General features: G+C 45.8%; 1 protein-coding gene across 1 annotated transcript in view; it reads left to right on the top strand.

Moving 5' to 3' along the window:
• Positions 1 to 1,694: 1,694 nt before the first annotated feature.
• The window catches only part of LOC144119473 (uncharacterized), a 96,472-nt gene continuing 84,112 nt past the window's right edge, over positions 1,695 to 14,054 (top strand). The window contains exon 1 of the mRNA XM_077652073.1: positions 1,695 to 1,898. Coding sequence (XP_077508199.1) covers positions 1,695 to 1,898 — 204 coding nt within the window. The remainder of the gene's footprint in view (positions 1,899 to 14,054) is intronic.

Below are 14,054 nucleotides of genomic sequence, written 5' to 3' on the forward strand. Positions count from 1 at the left end.
ACTATCAACGCGGTCGCGTTAAAGAACCCCGGGTGGTCGAAATTTCCGGAGCCCTTCACTGCGGCGTCCCTCATAGCCCGAGTGGCTTTGCGACTTTAATTCCCCATAAACTAAAGGAACTATCAACCAGATGACAGAGAAGTGCGCAAAATATTAGCGACCCTCATAAGCAGGCTTTCTATAGATTACAAGAAAGCATTTTAATGAGCAGAAACTTCAGTAGTCATGCAGGCATTACGGAATGTGGGTATAGATCAGCCATATATAAAAATATTAAAACATATAGTAGACATCGGATCCACAGGCGCCCTACTCTTTCATAAAGTCACCAAGAAAATACGAGTAAGGAAGAGTGTAAGGAAGGGAGACGTGGTTTCGCCAGTGGAATTCACCCCCTCTTTACAACAGGGATTCAGAGGCTTGGATTGGGAGGTGTTTTGGATAAGAGTTAATAGAGAATGCATTAGTAATCTGCGATTTGCTGATGACATTGCCTGACTAAGTCTCTTATTGTATGATTGCAAAGCGTGATCAATGGCTTAAACAGGCAAATCAGAACTGTGGGCCTAAAATTTAACATGCAGAAAACCAAAGTGATGTTCAAGAGTCCCCCAAGGGAACAACATATCAGAATTGCTAGCGAGGCACTGGAGATGGCAAAGGAATACTTAGGGCAGGCAGTGACCGGAAATGAATGGGGATAGAGCGCATTTGACAAGTTCTCTGAGATAATTAATGGCAGTTCGCCAATATTCCTCAAGAGAGAAGTGCATGACAGCTGTGTGTTACCTTTACTCACCCATGAGGTGAAACGTGGAATAACGAATAGGGCTCAGCTTAAGTTAAAAATGACGCAGTGAGGTATGCAAAGAAAAATGATAGGGGTAAAGTTAAGAGACCGGAAGCGGGCACAGTTGGTGAGGGAACAAACGCGCGTTAATGACATCCTAGTGGAAATCAAGAGGAAGAAATGGGAGTGGGCACGCCATGTAGTGCGAAGGCAAGATAACCGACCGTCGTGAAGAGAACGCAAGGACAAAAGGTTGAGTGGACGGATGAGATAAATAAGTTTGCGGGGATTAGGCGGCCGCAGCAGCGACAGGAAAGGGTTAATAAAGATGAGAGGTATAGGAGGCTTCTTTTTCCTGCTTTTAACATTTCCATACGTCATGATCACTGACCTTGAATCTGCTAGACGCTATTGGTGGAGGACTGCCATTACCTCTGAGTCTGAGTTCCTGCTTTATGGGAGAGGTGAGTGACTGATAGCGCCAAACAATTTAAGTTATATTTATGATAGCTGCGCTGCTTGGATACACACGCACCCATTCAGCAGAGGCAAACACTAACGGCGTGTCTTCGCTAACTGCCTGCGTGTAAATCCAGGCCGCAAATATAATTGAAAAGTAAAGTGCCAACAGTCCAGTCACGAGTACTTTTTAATTTTATATTATGTTGCCAGCGTTAGAAACAGCAAGCTGTGGCCTGCTCGTTGATTTCGTGCACGCGTACAGTAGGCGCTGCACGAAATTCTCAGAGTGAAACCTTGACTGGGGCATGGCCGCTAGATACTCACCAGCCGACAAACCAGCAAAAGGAGAGAGCATTGTGGTTCCCTGGTCTAGTACGGCGTTGTTGGAAATTTTGACCGGTTTTCAGGGCAGTGGGGAATGAGGCTCTCAACTGCGCAGGGCATGATCCGGTACACGAACCGCATCCTGAGAGTCGCCATCGTGGTTGCCTACGGCGGCAACCTGGTGATGCTGTGTGGCATTGCGTACTGTCTCGTCGACCCGACGTCAACCTGGTCGTTGCGCATCTTCTGCTTCTGCTACGGCTTCCTCATCACCCTCGACATGGTCGACGTGGGTTTTCTCGTCGAGTCGCTCAAGCTCCAAGTACGTTGGAATGAAAAAGAAATGTGTAGAAGCATGTCTTAGTTGAACGTAACTGCTAAATACTGGAAGAAGGCTAACATTGTTGCGACCGTTCTCAAGCACATTTCAGCATGCAATTTAAAGCCCCCAAGGCATTACTCACGTACTTTGAACTGACGCAGTTGCAGCAGCATGTTGGGTTGTTAAACAACCACTTAGTAGGAAGTCCATGGTAGGGAGAGGTTGGTCAGGTGATTCCTGATAATCACGAAGTGAACTAAATAGGGAAAGCCTCAGGGGTGCTTGCCAACGTTTCGGCAAGAAGACTTGTCTTCGTCTGGGAAAAGCGTTCATCATTAGCGGGCTTTAAATAGGGTCGTCGCTCGAAGGAGCAAGGTCTGGTGTGGGGGAGGATGGTGTGAAGTGGGAAAGATATGAGGATGGGGAGGGTGAATCTTGTCCAGTCATGATGGCTGCTGAAGTTCATTAACCGGCTGACCCGTAAAACTGTCAAAAGGGCAGCTCATCATAAAGGAATCGGGGGTGTAGACCGGGGGAGATAGCGAGCGTGGGCTTTAAAAGCTGTGCGTCCAGCTGCGACAGGTGGCTTGGTATGACTGACTGCATTTATTTTATTATTTATTATTTATTGTCATTCCAGGTACATCTCGAGTACACAGAGCTGAGCGGATCCATAGCCACGGATCCATACACATGCATAGGACCTGGAAAACTGATATAAGAAATTATTCAGCATGGCGGGTCGAAATACCTGGAAAAAATAAAAGGAAAAAGAAACGGTGGCGAGTTCAGAAAAAGCATGAAATGAAAGGGGGGGGGGGGGGGTGGAAAGGAATGCGGAAGACAAGTGCTCGTGAGAAATGATGGCAAGAGAAGCAGGGCACAGGCTGAAGATAAAACTGAAGAAAGGAAAGAAGGAAGAAAAAACTGTCATTGGGGGGGTAAAGGACAGGTCGGGGCGCAAGGGTAGGATCAATAAAATAAACTATAAAGCGGCAGTAAATGCTGGTAAATGCTCTGACCATGCACAGACCCTGTTTAAAGAACTACGGCAGTGCCCGAATGTACCTGAGAGATTCTAATTTTCCTCTGTGTATGTTAATCCCAAATGGTTGTAAGGTCTTAAAGTTGTGTATCAGGAAAGCCTCTCTGTATTTTCTGCCCCTTGCAGATTTGAAGCCTGATTGAGGAATTATCAGTTTAAGTTGCTCTGACGTATAATGGTGATGCGGTGTCAGGCGCCGCTGTGTTAAGACGGCCGCAGAGACAGCGTGTACCCCCACGGCGTTTCGCATACAGGACGAGCTATTCTTTGTGCAGTGAGCTGATCCAGCTGTGCTTACAGACTCCCCTTTGTTCCTTGTTGTGAAAGAAGAAATGTGTATAGTATGTGCGATGGGCAGCGTGCGCATTGCCGGCGGATTAAAGGGCAACCGATAAGCATCTTGAAAGTAAGCACTGCGCTTGCCTTCTCGCCCTACTGTCGGTATAAATACGTGCTAGTCAATAAAGCTGGGCTTTTTTGCCCCCTGGAATTTGGCATGTCATGACTTCTATACTATCGCGTTGATTAAAATGTTGCACCACTGCCTTGAGCAGTAAGGCATGTTGCTGGGCAAGTTGGTTAAGCATTCTTGGAACTTGTAAAGAATCCACCTTGGCGCAAGTAAAACCACACACACAAAGGAAAGACAAGGAGACAACGGACAGGCGCCAACTTCCAACTGTTTATTCCTCAAGAAAACCACGCAGATAAATAGTCTCAGGATACGCCCACTTTTTTTCCACTCCATGTGCCTATCACAGCCATAATCTATCACCCTGCATTATCAGTTTTTGCACAGAAAATTGCACTCCGCCGCATACAAATTCACTGACGTATCACTCACACACAAAGCCGCCTTTTTCGTTACGTGAAACGCTTCCAACAAAAGCCTCGCCTGTTTAATCTTGCTCCTGCCAAGAATCCTTGCCTTTTCCAGTCGAGGTTCGCACTTGCACATATTAACATGGTTGACCAAGTTGGCATATTTATCTTTATTGTTTTCAACCTTTTTGCAATGTTCCCCAAGGCACCTCCCCGTTTGCCCTATATAGGACTTTCCACAGGTCAGGGGTATCTCGTACACCACTCCTTCCATACAACGGGTGAAGACACGCTGATGTTTTATAATGCATCCAGGGCGCTCAGTGCCACAAATCCGAGGTATAAGTTTGTTCAGCTTGTTTTGTGCTGAAAATACTAGCGGTACTTCGTGTCTGTTAGCCACCTTCTTCAGATTATGTGACACTTTGTGCACATAAGGCATAACTTCAGGTTTTACCGCAGGGCTCCTTTCTTCTGGATTATTTGGCCTGGTACAGCGTTTTGTTTTTTGGAGGAGGGTTTCAGCGACGGCAGTCAACACCACCGAGGGGAAGCCAGCAGCCAATAGGCGGCCAATCTGATTTTTTAAGCTATCGTGCATTTGGTGCGGACATGACTTTGAAAGCGAGGACTCAATGCAGAGAGAGGCGATGGCGCGCTTCACAATTTTTTAGTGTAGCCCCTATTTTATGTGAAATTTTTTTAGCTGTTTTGGACCAGGATCTTGCACAGTTGTTTTTAGGAGGACCTGTTTTTAAAATTTTTAGATATGTTGATGATTTTCGTATCCTTTTTTCCACCGGTTTTGACAATTCTTTTGAAGCTAATCTGTCCAGGATTTTAAGTGTTTTTAACCTCAAAGGTCGTGGTCTAGTTTTTACGCATGAAGTCCCAAGTGACAAAAAACTGCAATTTTTAGATCAAAGCTTAGCGTTCCGGGAGGACCATTTATGCTGGGGTTACTATCCCCGTACTAGCAAGGAACTCCTGCCCTTCAATACGGCGCATTAAAAAATTGTGAAGCGCGCCATCGCCTCTCTGTGCATTGAGTCCTCGCTTTCAAAGTCATGTCCGCACCAAATGCACGATAGCTTAAAAAATCAGATTGGCCGCCTATTGGCTGCTGGCTTCCCCTCTGTGGTGTTGACTGCCGTCGCTGAAACCCTCCTCCAAAAAACAAAACGCTGTACCAGGCCAAATAATCCGGAAGAAAGGAGCCCTGCGGTAAAACCTGAAGTTATGCCTTATGTGCACAAAGTGTCACATAATCTGAAGAAGGTGGCTAACAGACACGAAGTACCGCTAGTTTTTTCAGCACCAAACAAGCTGAACAAACTTATACCCCGGATTTGTGGCACTGAGCGCCCTGGATGCATTATAAAACATCAGCGTGTCTTCACCCGTTGTATGGAAGGAGTGGTGTACGAGATACCCCTGACCTGTGGAAAGTCCTATATAGGGCAAACGGGGAGGTGCATCAACAAACGCCTTGGGGAACATTGCAAAAAGGTTGAAAACAATAAAGATAAATATGCCAACTTGGCCAACCATGTTAATATGTGCAAGTGCGAACCTCGACTGGAAAAGGCGAGGATTCTTGGCAGGAGCAAGATTAAACAGACGAGGCTTTTGTTGGAAGCGTTTCACATAAAGAAAAAGGCGGCTTTGTGTGTGAGTGACACGTCAGTGAATTTGTATGCGGCGGAGTACAATTTTCTGTGCAAAAACTGATAATGCAGGGTGATAGATTATGGCTGTGATAGGCACATGGAGCGGAAAAAAAGTGGGCGTATCCTGAGACTATTTATCTGCGTGGTTTTCTTGAGGAATAAACAGTTGGAAGTTGGCGCCTGTCCGTTGTCTCCTTGTCTTTCCTTTGTGTGTGTGGTTTTACTTGCGCCAAGGTGGATTCTTTCCAAGTTTCAAGAATGCCTTGAGCAGGTTCCTTGCTGTGCCACCTCGATGACCATTTAGTCTAACGCTCATCGATTGCCCGGTTTCTCCGATATATTGTTTCTGTCAAGCGGAGCTTTGAGGCGTGTAAATAACATTAGACGATGCGCAGTTAAAGCTAGGCTTTATATCGAAGCTGAAGTCGCTTGCCGTGCTTCTAACAGCAGTGTCAGTTTGTAAATGCTTTATTGTCTTGCATCTAGGTCGACGACATGGCTTACTGTCAGCGGGGGTTTCTTATCAATCCTAGCGTGTACTAGGATGTCTTCAGGATTGTGTCGCGTCTGTATGTCACCCTTGATGCGTCGGGAAATTTTTTCTTAAGATGATCGTTGCCAGAGTAAATAGGGTAGTATTTCCGCGGAATATTGTTTACGTTTGGAAGGGCGTTCGAGAATTATGTTATTTAGTTATTTATTGGTACTATCAGCCCAAATAGGGCCTGGATAGAATACAATGATACATGATATAAGAACAAATAAAAAGACAGCGCAGAAGAGTTCAAACAACAAAAAGTGCGAAAATACAACAATAGGAGCCATTTCGTGCTGCATAGTATCAAGACGGAATGAAAAAAAAAAACGGTGGAAAACTGTAGAACACAAGAGTGCAAAACTCTTCACTAGAATTATTGTAATACATCGTAATGTGACAACTGAAAGGAGCAGAAAGTGGGAAATAGGCTAGATAACAGCGATGAAAGCACTTCACGACTCTCAGCTGTTACTGCTTGTTTGGGCAGGTTGTTCTGATCCCGCGATGTTATAGAAAAAATGAGTATTTAAAGCAATCCTTCGAAAATTATCTCTCTTGAACTGTCGTATTATGCTTACTTTGGCTTATACGTGAGAAAGTTGAATTGATGTACTTGCGTTTGTCTAGGAATGTTCTGTTATTCATAATATTATAAAAAAGATTCTACCTTTTTATTTTCCTTCGAAGAGGGATAGGTCAGCTTAGATATACGATGACGAAATATGCTACTGCCTCTGATACTTGGAAAAAAATGAAACACAGTGCATGTCCCTGGACATTCGCGAATTTAGATGTTGGGGAATTACTGCCGGGGTCCCAGACTTCACAAGCGTATTCCAACATGGGGCGTACTATCACGTTGTAAGCTACTAGTTTTGTCTCTGGTGTGCAAGTCTGAACGTCTTAAAGGGACACTGAGGAGAAATTGAAATTGGCTTGTATCGATAGAATACCAGCTCCTGATGACAAAAACTCCACTCTTACTGAAAACAAAGTTCTTGTGAGGTAGAAAATAGCAAGAACCACAATACAAGTATCGCCGCCACAGCCCAATCTCGCAGGTACAAGCGTGATGACGTCATAGGACAGGAGACGCCACCTTGGAGGAAATTTCCTTCCTACATAGAAAACCGCGAAGCTCTGCGGCTGACAAAGGAAGGTATTGAAGTAAGTTTTGTTTTAAAACCGATAATGCGCTTTTATCACACAAGGAAGGCAGACAAAAGACAACCTGAATGTTGGCAGCAAAGAAAACCGATGCTTGGCGGCGCCACAGGCGGCCAGGAGAGTTTGGATTTGTTATGGCGCTTCGCGTCCATGAGCTTTGCGTGCCTCATGGTTTTGTTTTTGACGCGCCTCGATTTACAAACGCCGAACAGCAGAGGACTCCAAGTGCCGCTTGAAGTGCTAGTTAACCTTTGAAGGAGCTGGCTGGTCACATGATCGCCACGGACGATGAAAAACTGATGGCACGATGGTCGGTGATCGCACAACGCATTTCGTAGTATAAAGAGCACTTGTGTCTTCGCACGCTCTACCGGCGAAATATTCCCGGTTCCGCCAGTCAACTTCAAAATACTTAAAGCAAATCGTTTATTAGGGACGAGAGGCAATGCACAAGGCAGTTAAGAAAAGTTGCTTATGGCCTAGCTCTGTTAGGCCAGGATATCCGTAGCGAAACCGCGGAGACTTCTGCATCGGAAGAGTGCATTCACTAGATGCGCCTTTATTCATGGTTAAATCTTTAGCCGTCGTGGCGGAGTGGTAGCGTCTCCACCTCAAACGCTAAAGGCCATGGTTCGATTCCATGCCTCGGCGCAGGTTTTCCATTATTATTTAGTGAGTGGGCGGGGAGTTTCAGTGGCTCCCATATATGCCGCTGCCGAATGCGTTGGTTAGCGGCTAAGCGCAGGCTCTGCTAAAGGTACTTTGCAATAAATCAATTGATATCACAGCCGCCGCGGTGGCTGAGTGGTTATGGCGCTCGGCTGCTGGCCCGAAAGACGCGGGTTCGATCCCGGCCGCGGCGGTCGAATTTCGATGGAGGCGAAATTCTAGAGGCCCGTGTGCTGTGCGATGTCAGTGCACGTTAAAAAAACCCAGGTGGTCGAAATTTCCGGAGCCCATCACTACAGCGTCTCCCATAGCCTGAGTCGCTTTGGGACGTTGAACCTCCTTAAACCAATAAACCAACCAATTGATATTACATAAAGCAGACGAGAGAAAGGAAATTCATCACTCGTCACCCCAACGCAAGAATTTCTAAGCTAGCATCAATAACACCGAAGACATAGACGATTAAAAATTACGCTCCTCCTCTCCCACCCCCCCCCAACTCGTACACGCGGGGCCACCAGACAAAATAAAGAAAGCAGCTCTGGGACTAGGCCCCCCCCCCCATGAATACGTCATCCGCTGACGTTCATTTTGCAACTTCCGGTTGTCGCTCCTACCACCCCCGCAGCAGCGTCGGCGGCGTGATTGCGGCGCGCGTCGGGTTTCTTTGCTTGTCGTCTGTTGTAGATAGCAGTGATGGGCCCGGACCTCGAGACGCGACTGCTCGCTCTTACGGCCGCGATGGGAATCGAGCCCTATGCGTTCATGCATTACCGGCTGAACGCCAGTGACGACAGTAGCGACTAGGCGAGCCACGGCGAGTGGCTCCGGAACTCCCGACAGAAGGAGGCGGCTGAGGAAAATTGAAACCATATGCGCGAAGGTAGTGCCCTCCTAGCTCGCGCTTGCCCGAGAGGCTCGTGCGGCGGCACGAGCAGACGATTTTCACGGCTACCGGAAGTGTGCCCGTGACGTCGTGGCTGCCGTGGCTCCAGCGAATGAGAGCGTGTGGCGGCCTGGCGACGTCGTGGTACAGTGACGTCTTTTTTCACAATTTTAGTTTCAAAATCGGTCACTACGAGGACCCCAATCGGCCCGCGAATTTTAAAAAAACACGGTTTCTAAAAATTCATAATAAAATGCCGGCTCAGCTCCGAAGACTCATACTTGGTGTGAATGCTGCTTAGCATCATTTCTAAGAATTGAAAACATTTACAAGCGACTTTTTATTCATTGCATAGTCCCTTTAAGGCGCGTTTATACTACGGCGTAACGCGCGCGCGCGCGCTGCAAGGCGACGTCATGTCGGCTAAGGCGAGACCCTCTAAACTCGAACCGCGCTTGACCGCCGACGCGTTCGGCGGCTTCGGCGCACTCTGAACGCACTGGCGGAGGCTTGGAACATGTCTCTATTTCGCGCCGAGTGCGCCAGCCGCCGCCGGCCCGGCTAGACCGATTCGGCTTCGCGGAGAGGTGCTTGATGTTACGTCATTCAATAGCTTCGGCAGTTGGGCGGAACAGTTCTTTTCGAGCTCTCGGCTAATTTAATCCACTCACAGTACACATCTGAAGGTACATGCAAGTGGGCGAGAGAGCCCGATCCAGTGGACCCCGTACCTCCGGCAACGAGAGGAAGCCGTAGCAGCGTCGTGCGTCGGCTTTACTTTCAAGCCGCCAACTTTAAACGCGAGCGCCCTTGAGCACCCATCCGTTTGTGTGGCAAAAAAGTAAATAAATAACCTGGCCCTTGCAACCATGGGAGACCTCGACGCCACCTGCTGCACCGTGCAACCGCGCCGTTCAAGGAATCACAATCCGTTGGCCCCAAAGCCCCGGCCAGCCTCCGATGGGCGCGACGTGCCGACCTTGTCCTGGCCCCTAGCGACTCCCCGCACGGGGGCATGATGTTTAATTTGCAACGGCTGCTCACAGCGCAAGGGGGAAACGTCCCGCCGGCGCCTAACCTAACCGTGCTCCCTCTAAAGGATCGCACGCTCTGTGGGGTTGAGGTCGCTGAAATGCAGGCCGGAGTTTTTGCGACAACTTCGTCGTCGGGTTCGGGAACGGGATCGATCGTAACGCTGGCAAGACGCCGATACAAACGTAAACGAAGCGACGGCCGCGACCCCCGATAGATCCCTTCAACGTGCGGCGGCGGTAGCTTTATTTTCGGCTGCTGCTAGACCGCACCGCTAACCGCCAGAAATAACGGAGTGTGCTTTTACGTCACGTTCACGTCATTCCGTCCTATGACGTCAAAATATTGCGCCGTGACGTCATAAGAGTTTCCGAGTTTGAATCGGAGTGGTGGGAAAAACTTTTTCAACTTCGAATCCAAATTTCTTTGAAATAAATGCATCTTTCCCTCTCGGACAAGCAGCAACAAAGCGATGACTTGCCGAACTATCAGATTTTGCTAACAAAAAAAAATTTGATAGAGTTCTCCTCACTGTCCCTTTAAGTGCCCTGAACGTTCTATTTGCTTTCCTTATTATGGTGTCTATGTGCGTGGTCCATGCAAGTTCCGAATAATTTGTTGCACTTAAGTAATTACATTCTGGGACCTTCATTAAAGCATTGTTTTGTAATTTGTAGTTTATATTGCAGGAATTCACATTTATGGAAAATTGTCATAATACGGTTTTCTTCAAGTTGAGAGACATTTGCTAGTCCTTCCACAAGTCGCTGATTTATTTTAATTGTTCCTTGGGTTTAATTTGATCGGCTACTAATTTTACTTCAGTGTAAATAACGCAATCGTCTGCAAAGAGTTTTACTTCCACAGATGACGTTTCAATCAGCTCGTTTACATACACCAAGCACAGCAAGGGCCCAAGGACCGAGCCTTGTGGCACACCAGACAGCACGCTGAATGCATCCGACCTGTATCCCTCAATACTGACAAAATGGTGTCCATCTTTAGTAAAAGCTTCTATGCATCAAAAAATACTATTATTCCCTAATACATTTCTTAGTTTAAGTGCCAGTTTGTCGTGTATAGCAGAATCAAATGCTTTTTTTAATCAAGGAATATTATATCTATTTGACTTCTGCGATAAGTGCCTCACTGATATTGTGCACTGTTCAGTTAGTTGTGTGACAGTTGACAGTCCCTGACGGAAACAATGCTGGCACTTGCTGAGGAAATTGTTTGTCTCTAGATGTTTACGAATATGTTTGGAAACAATGTTCTCTAAGATTTTACAACTACTGGATGCAAGCGCAATTGGCCGGTAGTTTGACACGCACTTTCCATGACCACTTTTTAATATGGAGATTATTTTGCTTACTCTCCTGCCTGTTGGGGTTGTGCCAGAGGTTAGTGACTTCTGGAATATCAGTAAGAGCTGTCCATTCAGCGCATCGTTTAAGAAAAGCGTCGGGAATTTCATCAGGGCACGGAGATTTGGTTTCTTTGAGATTAAGTAGCTGCATCAAGATTCCTTCAGTGCCTGAGGCCGCTCACTGTTAGCTTTTGTTCGTTTTTTAAGTACCTCGCCTCATTTTATAGTGAGTGCTAGTTGGAAAACATTATTAATGGAGTTACTAGCGTGTTTAAAATAGTTATAATTGTCGATACGTTTTCTTCTCATGCTCGTTGCCTGTCCTGCAAATATTCCTCGCTTACAGTGCCTTGGATGATGGCCAGTATTGCTGTCAGTCTTCAGGCGTCCTGTAGAGTGTGGTTTTAAGCTGGCTATTTTCTAAAAGGATGGTAGCGTCGAGAAAATGGATTTGCGCTGTAGAGTAAAGGACGGTAAATTTCATGCTTCAGTAATACCAATTGAGGTGCGATACCAATGCTTTTAGGGTCTCAGATCCCTGTTCCTATATCATAAAAGTGCCGTATATGTAACGCAGGTATATGAGCAGGTTTTTCTGAAAATGAATCTCGAAGTTTAGACTCCAGTAGCCCCATAAGAATGTTTGCATTAGTTGGTGCGAAATTAGTGCCCATATTTTTTCCAAATACTTGAAGGCAATGTGAAGAATCGAGCTCAAAATAGGTGAGCGTGAAAACCACATGATGTCCCGGGAGGTACAGTTCAGTTTCATGCGGGTGCGGAATTGTGTCAGAGCGTTCGAGAGCGCGTCGATCACTTCATTTATACAGGAATACTTGTGTAGAAACCGGCGTTGTCGAGTGCAACCAGTATGCTATCCGCTGGTATAATGGCTGCGTCATTAAGCGACTTCATTATTCGGAGAAAGTGCCGTGTGTCCTGGAGAAAAGAAGGAAGGAGGGTTGGAATGTCTGTAAGGCAGTGGTTTAGGAAATTGAACAAGCTCTCTGTAGGCGTGTTATTGATCGAAACGATAGGCCGGCCCGGGATATCTCCTGTAAAGGAAGCATACATAAAAACCGAATAAAACGTATTTTCGAGATTGTGACGGTCCTCTATTCCCAGTAAGCTGAAATGAAGTCTTATTCAGTTATTTGAAGCTCAGCAGCGAATCGGTGGAAGGAGAGAAGGATCTTAACTTTTGGCCTTTCAGGTGTCTTTCGAACTGTGCTAGATTCATTAATGGTTTTTCGGGATATTCATTGATGGTTCATTTTTAAAACTGAAATTAAGAAAAGAAATTAAACGATACCAAACATGTTCTTTCCAAGCTCCGAAAATTTCAAGCAGCTATGCAGAGCAGAGGCTTCTACTGCGGCCAAATATTTTCAACTTTCTTTTGTCAACTCGGCGGTCACTAAACATTGTGTGAGTGTGTCTCACCTTTCTGCCCATGTCTTAAACAGCTGGTTTTGATGAGTGCATAACTAACTAGCTTAACAAGACACTTTGTTGAACGTAAAGTTCTGCAATGCGCATAAAATATTCGACCAGTTTCTGCGAACACGTTGTTTTTACTGGAAGGTCATTGCTACTTACTCCGTGCACTTTGTCAAGGACAGAACGAGAAGAAAGCTTCGAACAGAGTTGAAGACATGACAAAGTGGGCAGATTTCATCAACAAAAGCCTATATGAATTCAATGTACCTCCTGAAAGCAAGCTTAAACAAATAACTTTACAACAGAAAGAAAACTTCCTATGTTCGGCAACGGATCTACAGGCTTGAAGAAGCATTCGCAGAATGCGAAAGGTTTTTAGACATGAGCGGTACAGGAGAAATAAAAATATCAAAATACAGAGTTTAAACTAAGAGGCAATTGAAGCCTACCTGGTAATAATAATAATTTCTTAACGTGAAATGAAAGGCGCAGTATCAGTCTCACTCCCAGTTGCTATATGAAAAGTGCAATAGAAACATAAATATTGGTTTCGAGCAATCGAAACACGCTGCAGCTGCCTCACACTTCGCGGTCACTTCAGTCACGTCGTGACTGAAAATCTGGAGAAGGATGTCAACGAAGAAAGAGAGGCGCCGTAATGTGGACAGTTCTCGGTTCCCTTTAATGATTTATTGCCTTTATTCAGGTCATCAATGCTCAGTGACCCAGTCGTTTTATTATTTATTTCTTTAACACAAGGGAGGCCTTTCGCCGGCTCATGCAGGATGTTCACACAAACCATCTACACAAATTACATAAAGCGAAATGGGTGTTCGCACTTATACTGAATAAGGGAAGGCAAAAGAGACTATTACACAATGAAGTCAATGTTCTGAATATATTTAACAATGAATTTATATTCGTACATGATACAGCATCATCGCGCAAATTATTCCAGAATTAAATGCCATGTGGGAACTGAGTACAGCTGTGGATATTTACACAGCTAACCTGTTGACGAACTGTCTCACTATACTTTGTCCTTTATGAATGTCTCAAAAGACGGTGCAAGTATTGAAATAAAGCATGAATTTGGGCCAGTTGGTTTGTTTGGTCAGTCATATTTATGCTTTCTATGTTTTTAAACTGCCCGTGAAACAGGAGGCATATGAACTTTTGTATTGCGATAATTTTGCATTGGGACAGTATTTGTAAATTTTCCCGACCGATGAGGTTACTTACTCTTCTGTGTTGTCAGTTAATAAATCGTACTGCTCGTAGAAAGATGACTGACGCCAACCAGGTTAATTTTGAAAAACACGACGTTTCGGGACTGGCTCGGGCCCTTCTTCACAGTGTGACCACGGGCGAGGCGCAGCTTGGCTTTTTAAGCCTTCGTGATGAATACCTCCGGGTCAATGGCCGCAATCCATGGATGTAAGACGAAGGAAGTGTCCCCAGGGAGTGATTAACATTCCTTCGTGTCTGCTGTATGTGCCACGAGTCCAGCAGAAGCCTCCT

This window comes from Amblyomma americanum, chromosome 2 (genome assembly GCF_052857255.1).
Source record: "Amblyomma americanum isolate KBUSLIRL-KWMA chromosome 2, ASM5285725v1, whole genome shotgun sequence".
NCBI classification, from domain to species: Eukaryota; Metazoa; Arthropoda; class Arachnida; order Ixodida; family Ixodidae; genus Amblyomma; species Amblyomma americanum.